At 41.5% G+C, this 10,865-nt stretch overlaps 1 protein-coding gene across 1 annotated transcript in view; it reads left to right on the forward strand.

Annotated features, from left to right (window-relative positions):
* Cog3 (component of oligomeric golgi complex 3) overlaps nucleotides 1-4,685 on the forward strand; it is a 52,805-nt gene extending 48,120 nt beyond the window's left edge. The window contains exons 21-23 of the mRNA XM_027928925.3: nucleotides 706-833; nucleotides 1,709-1,807; nucleotides 2,752-4,685. Coding sequence (XP_027784726.2) covers nucleotides 706-833; nucleotides 1,709-1,807; nucleotides 2,752-2,781 — 257 coding nt within the window. The 3' untranslated portion in view covers nucleotides 2,782-4,685. The remainder of the gene's footprint in view (nucleotides 1-705; nucleotides 834-1,708; nucleotides 1,808-2,751) is intronic.
* The last annotated feature ends 6,180 nt before the right edge of the window (nucleotides 4,686-10,865 follow it).

Raw genomic sequence — 10,865 nt, forward strand, 5'->3', positions numbered from 1 at the left:
ATCCATGAATGTAGAACTTGCAGATATGGAGGGCCAACTACCTCTTTCCCCACATCATTGTCAATTTGTAAATATCTCACTGCTTTCATTTGCATTTCTTTAATTTTGAGTGATGTTGAACATGTGTGGAACCATCTTTTCCTCTGTAGCTATCTAGGTAGTTTCCTCACAGATGACTACTCTTCCTTTCCAGGTAGCTCTTTCAGGTTAAATAGTTATTTTAGTTAAAAACTTATAGAATTCTGTTTGCTGTCTGATAATGTGGTATAAGAATACAACAAATGGATATTTAGTTTTCCTTAGATATGTGTGGATATCTTCTCAGTGTCCTGAGTGAGACTGTTAGACAGCACCTCTGACTGTGAGTCAGTTCTGTAGATAGATAAGCTCATTTAGTATGGTTTCTCACAAGTATCTAAGAATGACTTCTTTAAAAAACAAACTCACTTATCTCTCATCTAAATTCCAAACGCATATATTACAGCCCCTACAGATGTCTTAAAGCATGCTGGGAGAGTTCTTTACTGCCTTAGTGGTTGAGATTAGAGTTTTGTGTATAGCAGATGCTTAATGTTTGTAGAGCTAATTGTTAAACTTGATAAACAAGGAAAATGAGACACATTCTTTGGGGAAATGAGACTTTTGCTATTTTTTTCTTTCTTCCCTTCTGAATTTGTGACCCTAACCAGGTTAATTGCTTTGCAGCAAAGGTCAGTGACCTTCTGGTGACTGCCTTTAAGACAATAAAAGCAAAGCTGCCTTTGACGTTGAGAAGTATGTCGTTATACCTGTCCAATAAAGACACCGAGTTCATCTTGTTTAAACCTGTTAGGGTGAGTAGTACTATAATTTATCTGAAAGTTGGCTAGACTTCTAGTGTTCTTTTTCTTTTCCTGTAGATGTTTAAAACTGTTGATATACTATTCTAGTGAAGTTGATTAATAATTGCTGTGATTCTTGAAAGACATTCAGAGCCAGCTTCTGATTATGTCTTTTTTTCCCCCAACTTTCACTTTGTCTTCTGTTTTTAATGTTAACTTTGTATGTTTTGTTTTTTTGTCTTTTTTGTGGTACTAGGGATTGAACCCAGTGGTACTTAGCCACTAAGCCATATCCCCAACCCATTTTATTTTTTTATTTTGAGACAGAGTCTTGCTGAGTTGCTGAGGCTGACTTTTAATGTTAATTTTGAAAGTATAATTAAATAGATAAAAAAGTCAGACCCTCACATTTTGCTTGTGGCCCAGCACTGGTGAAGGCAGTATTCCAGGAACCCTGTTTTTCTAATGAGTGGTGGAAATAAATGGTGTGCGGCAGCCACCGAGGAATAAATGTCAGAGAAAATTTCATAACTTATAGTTCTTTGTTGAGCTTACATCTTTACCCAGGGCGTTGGTTGATTTTTAAAGTACATTTTGTATGTCTTAGAACTTTATCTTTTATGTAAGAAATAGCTGACGACTCTTATTCTCTGGGGGGACAGGGCTTGCTAGAGTTTAGTTTTTCTAGGAAATGTTATCTGATAAGTCTTCATCAGGTTGTGCTGACATGTGAAATATTAAGTGCAATCTTAAATATTAAGTGGCAATCTTATGAAAGATTTCTTCCATTCATTTTGGCAAACATTATGACGATTTAGCTTTCATAGTACTTCATGTGTAAGATGTGCATGTTTTCTGACTTATCTGATGTAATATCCTCTTCTAAGAATAACATTCAGCAAGTCTTCCAGAAGTTTCATGCTCTTTTAAAGGAAGAGTTCAGTCCTGAAGACATCCAGATCATTGCTTGTCCTTCCATGGAACAGGTAAAGCACAGACTGAAAACCGTTAGTAGTTTTATGCCCCTTGTTTTTTTCACTACAGTAGGTAATATATTTGAGCAAACATGTTTTTAGTTTTAATTTTAAAAACTGCACACTGTTTTATTCTCATAAACAAGAATTCAAACTTTGAATTACTCTAACTTTTGGGGATGATTTTAGAGTTTTCAGTTGCATTTTAGTCCTTTCCAGTGGTGAAAATTGCTGTTCAAGACAAATGACCTTCTTGTGGAGGACTCAAATACTGGCATTTAATGTACTGAATCATTTTGTTCAGAATATTCATAATGTGAAAATTTCAGATAAAAATGAAAGTTATTTGAGAGATAAGAATAGATGCTTGAAGTATTTGTTTTTTCTTCTCTTCCTAAATTTATAAAAAATTGAATATAAAGTCCAGTTTGGGTTAGTTATCATTCATTTATTCAATTCAGCCAGCAGTTTTTTTTACCGAGTACCTGTTATGTATTAGGAGTGGCCTAGTGCTTGGGAGAATATTTATTTATGGTCTTAAGTTTAGTGTAATTTGGAAATTTAGTATATAGTAAGAACGAGAATGTTGAATAGAGGTAAAGCTGGGAGAGCTGGTGGAAGTGAGTAGAGACTGGGGAGAATGGGAACTTTTAAGGAGTTGAATAGGAGGAGAAAGCTGGAGGGTAGAGGAAAAGGTGCCGTTGGTGACACAAATCCATTTCTGTCATTTGTTAGTGTTGGTGTTCTGTTTTGCCATCATTGTCCCTGGACTTTAAGTGACTCAGGGGCCTGGATTTCATGATGGTGGTAGCTCCCCACACTTCCTCCAGAAGCTCAGGGCCCAGTAGCTATAAAAATCTTGGGCTTTTCTCCTCATTTTGTTTTTGAGGCTCTAGAGGACTTCTCTCAAGGGTGGTCCCACAGCAGAACTAACAGCCCTTCACCTTGCTTTTCAGTTGAACCTCCTGCTTTCGGTTTCTAAATAGCAGACTGGTTGGGCTGTACGTATCAGCGGTCTGTCTGGTGGGAACGGGATGAGAAGTCTTGCAGCCTGCCAGGACACTGAGGATCCTACATGAAATGTCCCCAAGAACCTCAATGCGTGCTGCTCAGTGCTGACTACAGAAGGAAACAAAGTGTTTAGAGTTTGGTGTTTCCCTTTTAAAAACATCAAAATGCCAAAGATTAATTGGTGAGCAGTGATAGCTGCCTTATTTATGGTAACAAGAAATGTAAGTTTTTAAGACATAGCCATGGAGGGCTCACAGTGAAATGTTTCTTCACAAAAGTTGTGCAATAAAAATAGATTACAATAAGTAGTGCAAAGAACTTTACAGATATCCAGCTATCCAGAAAGCTGCTAAGGGTAAGGTTTGCTAATACGTGAAACACTGCAACACTTTTAACCACCCAGCATTCCACAGTGACTATTTTTTTACTTCCAGAAATCTTATTTCTATACTCTATTTAATGTAATATTTCTCCTGTCATTTTGAAGTTTAGTTGGGAGTATATTGGTTGCTTCTGAGAACGCATCTTGCTTTCCTGGGAATTCAGGGTGTTATCATTCTTCTTTTGATGTAAGGTGGTTAAAGATCAAGGATCTCGGGTAAGGCCTGCCATCTCTACTCCTTGAACTGCTTAGGTGCAGAGTGTTCAAAAGCAGGTAGCTGCAACCTCCTGGCGTAGATAGGTTTGGGATCTTTAATATGGGCTTCCCAGAGCCTCAGTGAGTATGAGGGAGCAGGAATTACCAGTGAGGTGTCTTAAATCTGGCACATAAAAATGAGAAGGGAAACTGGTGCATAGGATGAGTACCCTGTCTTAGGAGTGAAGCTTAGGGTTACAGCCTTCTGCACGCCACCTTCGATTCCAACCATTCTTTGAAATGTGAACACTTGTGTGTTTTCTATGCTATGCACCAGCCTTGAGGATCTCTAGCCCTGCTGCAGCGGGACATGTTATCAACACACACAAGGATACAAACACTGCCCACACTTTAGCACCACCATACCATATCAGGGATCACAAATTGTGCACATCTGTAAATGTTTCTACAAATTCCTTTTTGAATTTGGAGTTGGATTGGTTTTCTCTCTGCTGTTATAGGAAATGTAACCTGTTGTGGGGTTCAAAAAGAATTCTGAGTCATTTAAACTCTGGAGGTGGGACACTGCCGAGGATTCTGGAATGGGGCCAACGGCCTTGTGGTGCAGGTGGTGCGGCTGTAGCAGTGCTCCTTGTGCGCTTAAGGCAGGCTCTTGCACAGTGTGCGGGTGGTCTGCCTAAACTGATGTCTGTCGTTTGTAACAGGTCATCTGTTTTCAACCCTGTCAGAGGTAGAAATTGCTCGATAGAACTTACCACTCTTATGTTTTGGGAAGGTAGAAGGAAAAAGGGTCCATATTCTTTCTTTGCCGTGAAATGAATGAATTAGGAAGATTGCATTTACATCCACTTACTCTTTTAAATACATGTTTAATGAAACTGTAAAATATCCAGCTAGTGTATTATATGTACATTTGGTTTTTAAATAGCCTTTCCAAAGAAATGAGGGCATGATTATTGTACAGTACTATGACTGGTGTAGTTTGATGTACAGAGCAGATTTGTTCTTTGGGATAAAAATATTTAATGGCACTTTTTCTTGTGTTCTGATCTTTTGTTTCTGAAACACTCAAACACCTTACAAAGTGCTAAGTAGGTGATAGTGATCCAACTTGTTTGCTAAATGAATATTTGTTTAAATCTGTACAGTTTCAAGTGTTTACTTATACAAAGAGTGTACATACTTTCAAATAATTAATTTAAAATGCTTTATATTATTTGGCTAGAAATTGCTGTTTTTAATAAATGAATTTTTTTAAAAAATAAAGATTTTTGCTTCCTACTTTTGTGCTTGTGTGTTTGGTATATATGTGGATCTTTTAAAAATTTTTGAGATAACTTACAGATTCATAAACAGTTGTAAGAAATAATAGCAATCTGTGTACCTTTTATCCAATTCCTCCCAACATTTTGCAAACCATAGCATAGTATTACAGCCAGGATATTGGCATCAATACACTTTACCCATTTTACTCAGACTTCTCCAGTTTTATTTGTAGTATATGAATTTCTTTGACAAGATAAATCATTTTGAAAGGACATTTTTGAAGCATCTTAATACTTCCTTCGTTAAAAGATGTGCTAGTCAGCTTTGCATTACAGTTATCTGAGATAAAGCACTTATGAAGAGAAAAGGGTTATTTTTGGCTCACAGTTTTGGGGATCTCAGCCCATGATCAGTTGTCTCCATTGCTTTTGGCCTTTTGGTGAGGCAGCATGTCATGGAGGGAGAACAAAGATGCTCACCTCATGGTTAAGAAGCAAAAAAGAGGAGGAAAGGGCTGGGGCCCCCCTGTCCCCTTCAAGGGCTCACCCCGATGACCAGAAGACCTCTCATTAGTTCCCACCTATTAAAGGTTCCATTACCTCTCAGTAGCGCCATGGGCTGGTTCCAAGCCTTGGGGGTCACTGTGGATTCAAACTAGCAAAAAAATTTTTTTTGTTTGTTTGCAAAGTGCCAATTTCCTGAGCACAGCCAGCAGAGATAATTGTATTAAAATTCAGTAGTGTTATAACTATATAATAAAAACAGGTTTGTGTTTTTTCTCTGGCTTAACAACCCCATATCTTTAAGTTCTCTTCTGTTGACTATCTTATAAGAAAGACTGAAGAGTCAACCTCGTTGACTTAAACCCTTAAAAAGAAGCTGTAGTAAAGGAACTGAAGATAATGAGAGATCCTTTTCAGAAAAGAGGGACTTTATTGCTTCCTCTCTGGGGCACTTTGCTGTGTGGTTCTTTAGCTAACTTGTCTATACTGTGTTCTTGGGCATGAACCCCCGGAGAAAGGAAGCTGCTACTGAACGTGGGACAGTGGCATCCTGTTAAATAGTCATTTGTTAAATGTCCGTTTTTCCTTTTAGAATAAATGTGTTTGTTTTTTTTTTAAATAATAAGTGTGTTTTTAAAAACACATTTTGCAATTATACATATATGCTCACGAATGTTTGAATTTTATTGTAAAACATGCAAGTCTTTCATAAATTAGCCCTCAGAAGTAAACCATTGTTAGATGCAGCTTCCAGGTTTTTTCTATGCGTGTTTTAAAATAATTTTTCTTACACGATTGGGCTCTTGAATACATTTTAATGAATTAAAGTAAGCTTTGTCAGTGTTACAGACACACACACTGTCTATTGCTGAACTATTTGAAAGTGAATTTTAGTCTTCATTAACAGTTTGTTCCTAAATATTTCAGTATCTACCTCCAAACAAGAATATTCTTTTACATAATCAAAATAGCATTTTCACATCTTAAAAAAATTCAGGGGCTGGGGATGTAGCTCAGTGGTAGAGTACTTTCCTAATGTGAATAACGCCCTGGGTTCAATCCCCAGTGCTGCAAAAAATGAATAAGCGAAAAAATTGAGTATCTAGATTTCCGTTTTCCCAGTTACCCCCCACCACCACCCAAATCTCTTACGGCATTTTTAAAAGTCCAGGTTTACACATTTTTATTTGGTTTTCACTCTCTAGTCCCTTCTAATTTGTTTTTTGCTTGCTTGATTTCATGGCATTGACTTTTTGTTGTTTTTAAAGAGCTTGTTCTTTTCATTTTCTTCAAGAGACCAGTTACCTTATACAGTGAACCATACCTGGATATTACTGAGTTTCCTCTTTAGTAAATTCAAAATACCTTAAAATTGCAGGATAAATATTTTTTTCAAATACATGGAACTTTAGCCAAAGTAGATATGTGTTGGGCTAAAAAGGAGGGAAAAAAGAAAAAAACCCTCAAATGGTCTATTGTAGTGGTCTCAGCACCAGGGGACATGTGGCAATGTCTGAAGACATTCATTTTGTCTTGATGGTGGGGGAGTGGTTATTTCTGGCTTCTTGTGGTTAGAGACCAGAGCTGCTAACCATCTCACGATGCCAGGACAGCTCCCAACAGGAAGAATTATCCAGCCCACAATGTTAGTAGTGCAGGGGTTGCAACACCCTGCTCCATGTGATGGCATCCCTCAAACCCCAGCATCTATGCTCCCCACACCTGGCCTGGTTACCCTTATACCTGACACACAATTCAATTTGCTTGAGGGGGTTTTTGTTTTGTTTTTTTGCTAGCCCTTCTGCCATCAACCCAGTTTAGAAGCTCCATGGATACCCAGCACCTAGACCAGTGCCTGCGATAGGTACCTAATAAGCATCTGTTGAAGGAGCTAGTGCCCAAGTCACTCAGCATTCCCCACCCAGCCCATTCCTTCCAAGTCCTGCCTGTTCTCCACCCACCCCCCCCCATAGTTCTTTCCCTCCTTCCTTCTGTAGTTTCAGAGCAGTTGCCCTGGGCCAACTCTCATTTTCGTATTTCTGGCTTGGAATATTGTAACATTCTTACTACAAGAGCCCAGTCCCCAGCGTGAGAGATGGCTACCTCCCATCCCCCTTGCTCCTGGAATAGAAAGCCTTGAACTCTGCCTGGTGCACAGGTTCAGCCGACCCTGTCTGCTGCCCCTCCTGAATCAGGATGAGAAGCAACAGAAGACGTCACTGTCTAACTTGAGCAGGAAAGGACTACCTTGGAAGGATGAAAAGGAGATGTTGTCCCTCGTAATGCAGACCAGAGGCTGGAGAACCAGAGTGAGCACAGCATTGTTGGTTTTTTGTTGTTTTGTTTTTTGTTTTTTTGAGTAAAAGAGTTGGATTTCTTTCTTTTTTTTTCTTCCCACTGCTGTGGCAGGGCCTGGACTGGGCATTGCTGCCTCTGCTTTCATGTTGGCCAAGTTAACTCCCTGTGGTGTGTGGATCTTTCTGTCAGTCTGGTTTTCTATGCCTCCCCTGAGTACAGAAGCAGAGAACAGAGGGTCTTTTCTGTGCCAGAAAAGCAGAAGAAAAAGAAGGGGAGAGGGGGAGAGGGAACGGTGCTGTTTGCTGCTCTTTTATTTCTTGTGAATTTTCTCTTATTAACCAGGTAATAATGCACATTACATTTTCCCTGTTTTGATTATTGGTGTGGTTTCCACCTGGATCCTGAACCTTTTTGCTTTCCGAAATTGGAGGCAGGTGACTGCTGCCTATTAATTCTCACAAGGGAGAAACCCACCCCAAGAAGAGGAACAGGGTCAGGACAGGAAGGAAAAAATAAAACTTGTCCTAAATACCTTCAATGCCGTACCCTTGCCTGTCTGGCTCTCGGTGTCTCTGCACATGCCATTGCCTCTCCCTGGAACTCCTAGCATGCCCTGCTGGCCCCAACCCCATGTGCCTTCCACTCTTGGCAGATATCATGGGATCTCCATGTGTGGTTGGTGATGGGGCAGAGGAGGGTGGGGTGGTAAGGTTGCACTGGGGCTGAGTCTGAGATGGCTGGAGGCTTAGAACAATGTCCTGAGGCCCACTCAGGACCTTTAGTCTTTGATGGGTGATAAGTGCGTCAGTCAGCTTTCCATGGCTGTGACAACACACCAACTTATGAAGACAAACTTATTTTGGCTCATGGTTTCAGAGTCTTAATTTATGGTCACCTTGGACCTGTTTTTTGTACCAGTGGCAAGGTGAAAGAACATCACGGCACGAACCTGTGGTGGAGCAGAGCTGCTCACCTTGTGTGACAGTGCAAGAAAGGTGAAACGATTGGGTTATGAGAGCCATAACCTAATCCGTGTGTTAATCCCCCGATAAGGATTAACTGGTGACTATAGGCAGGTAGGGTGTGGTTGGACGAGGTGGGTGCCTGGGGACGTGCTTTTGGGGTTTATAGCTTGTCCTTATTGGTCAGAGCTCTCTGTGATCCTCATGTTCTGAGCTGCTCTCCTCCACCACACACTTCCACCATGAAGTTCTGCCTCATCAGGCACTGAGGAATGCAGTTGGCTCTCTATGGACTGAGTCCTCTGAAACTGAGCCTCAAAATAAAAATTTCCTCTTCTTATTTTTCTTGTCAGTTCTTTTGGTCACAGTTGTGAAAAAGCTGACTCGGAAGTCCATGGCTGTGGTACTTGGGTATCACTCTTCACAGTAGGGAGTGGCTAATTGTCAGACTGTACTGGGAATAGGGTTTTCCTATACTGACTTGGTTGAGGCTAGAGTTAAGGTCATCCTGGGAGTTGAGTATCCCAGGGATGTATAAAAGGCACCCTGGGGTGGGTTGGGGTTGCTCCTAGCTCAAGTTCACCTTTTCTCGACATGACCCATGCCCAGGCCTCATCTGGAGCTGTGGTTGCAAGATATAATCCCATATCCCTTACCACACTGGAGTGGAAAAAGGATGCCCAAGACCACTAGGGACTTTTGAGAATAATCGGCAGACAAACGTGTGAACTGAGGTCTGTTGGATGAGCCAGGTATCGAAAGATAGTATGCTCTCCTGTTCCCTGCAGGCCTCCTGGGCTCCAATCCCTCCTGAGACCCATTGCATCTTCTATTTGGATCACTGTTCTACCAGGTTCACATTTCCCTTTTTGTTTTAGCTACTGAGTTGATGACTATTAAATGACCAAAAGGGTCCTAGGTATTGGAGTTGACATGTGGGTCCTTTTGAGTACCAAGTTGACTCCTAGTTTGGGGAACCAGGTGCAGGCTGGCTTTGGTTTTCCATGTGGGTTTCCTCTCCTGTGATGGGGTGGGTGGTCAAGGGTGTGTGTGTGAGGAGGTCAGAGCCTCCAGGCTCAGTGCAAAAGCATGGGGACCAGGAGCTGAGCCACCTCCATCCTTCACTCTTTCAGCTGAGGACCAGGGCACTGTGTTCCGTGGTATTACCCAGATTCTCCTAAGTCAGGAGGAGTGGCTGGACTCCTGGAGGTGGGTACATGCTTTGTGCTGAGGCAGCTGGGAGGCTGGGATTGGCCTCCAAGCTCCCTGAGGGAGAGGGGGAGGAAGAGACCCTGCAACAAAGTAGAATAAGGGTAGTAGTATCTGGAGTGGCCTGGTTGTTATTGAGATGCCTGGAATGGGGAGTCCAATAAAAAAAATGCTATCACCAGAGTGATGTCACTTTGTAGCTAGGTAGATCAGAATGCCAGTCTTCACTGTCACTTACTAGTGTGTGATCCTGGGTAAGTCATTTAACCTCTGTGAACACCAGTGTCATCAAGAAAACACTCTTTGTCACAAGCCACGTGGGATGGAACTTGCAAAAGTGTAGTGCTCAGCACCAGGGACCCACCTCCTTCGTGCTACATGCTTGGTCCATGGTGGTAAGTGTCATGACCAGGAAGGCCCAAGAAAGACAAACTAGCACATTAGATTAGTCTAGGAAAATTTCCAAGTACACACTCACAATGGACACTTAAACATACTTTAAAACTTAAGTCTTTAAGAGGTCAGAATGGGTGGGGCTGGGTGGGGCTATCCCTGTAGACCAAGGGAAATGCAGACCCCCCAACCTTACTAAGAGATGCATACTGGACAGATACCTCCCTGGAACTGCCCAGGTATAAAGGGAAGGGCCCGGTGACAGTAATTAGAGACACTCACTGACTGGTGTCTAATGGCCAGACCCTATTCTAGGGTTGCTACATGCAATAAGTTCTTCACTACTCCCCACTCTAGTGGTAGATACTGTTTATAGGTCCATTTAACAGATGTGGAAACTGAGGCATAAAGTTACTTGACCCAAGGCACACAGCCAATAAGGGGCAGAGCTGGACAGTCTATCCTGAGTCAAGGCAGGTAATGAACTACAAAAGAATTTCTGGATGGCAGTGACTGGTAGGAGCATGCAGAGCGGGTGTGGATGTGTTGCTTACTGACATGACAGTGTGCTCCCAAAGCTGTCAGGTTTTGACTAGGAGATCTTCTCTGTGCCCAGCCCCATACTGTCAGTCCCTCAAAGCTTGCTTTCATTCTTGTTTTTTTTTTTTTTTTTTCTCTTACCAAGGAACTGTAACAGGTCCCAAATTACAAACCAACTCTCAAAGACATAATAGATCGATCTGGGGACTTTCCTGAAGCTCTTCAGGATTCCCCCTTCCCAAGACATTCAGTGGATGATGTATAAGGCCTGAGAGAATTTGGTGACTGCC

Source organism: Marmota flaviventris, chromosome 4 (genome assembly GCF_047511675.1).
Source record: "Marmota flaviventris isolate mMarFla1 chromosome 4, mMarFla1.hap1, whole genome shotgun sequence".
In the NCBI taxonomy this organism is placed as follows: Eukaryota; Metazoa; Chordata; class Mammalia; order Rodentia; family Sciuridae; genus Marmota; species Marmota flaviventris.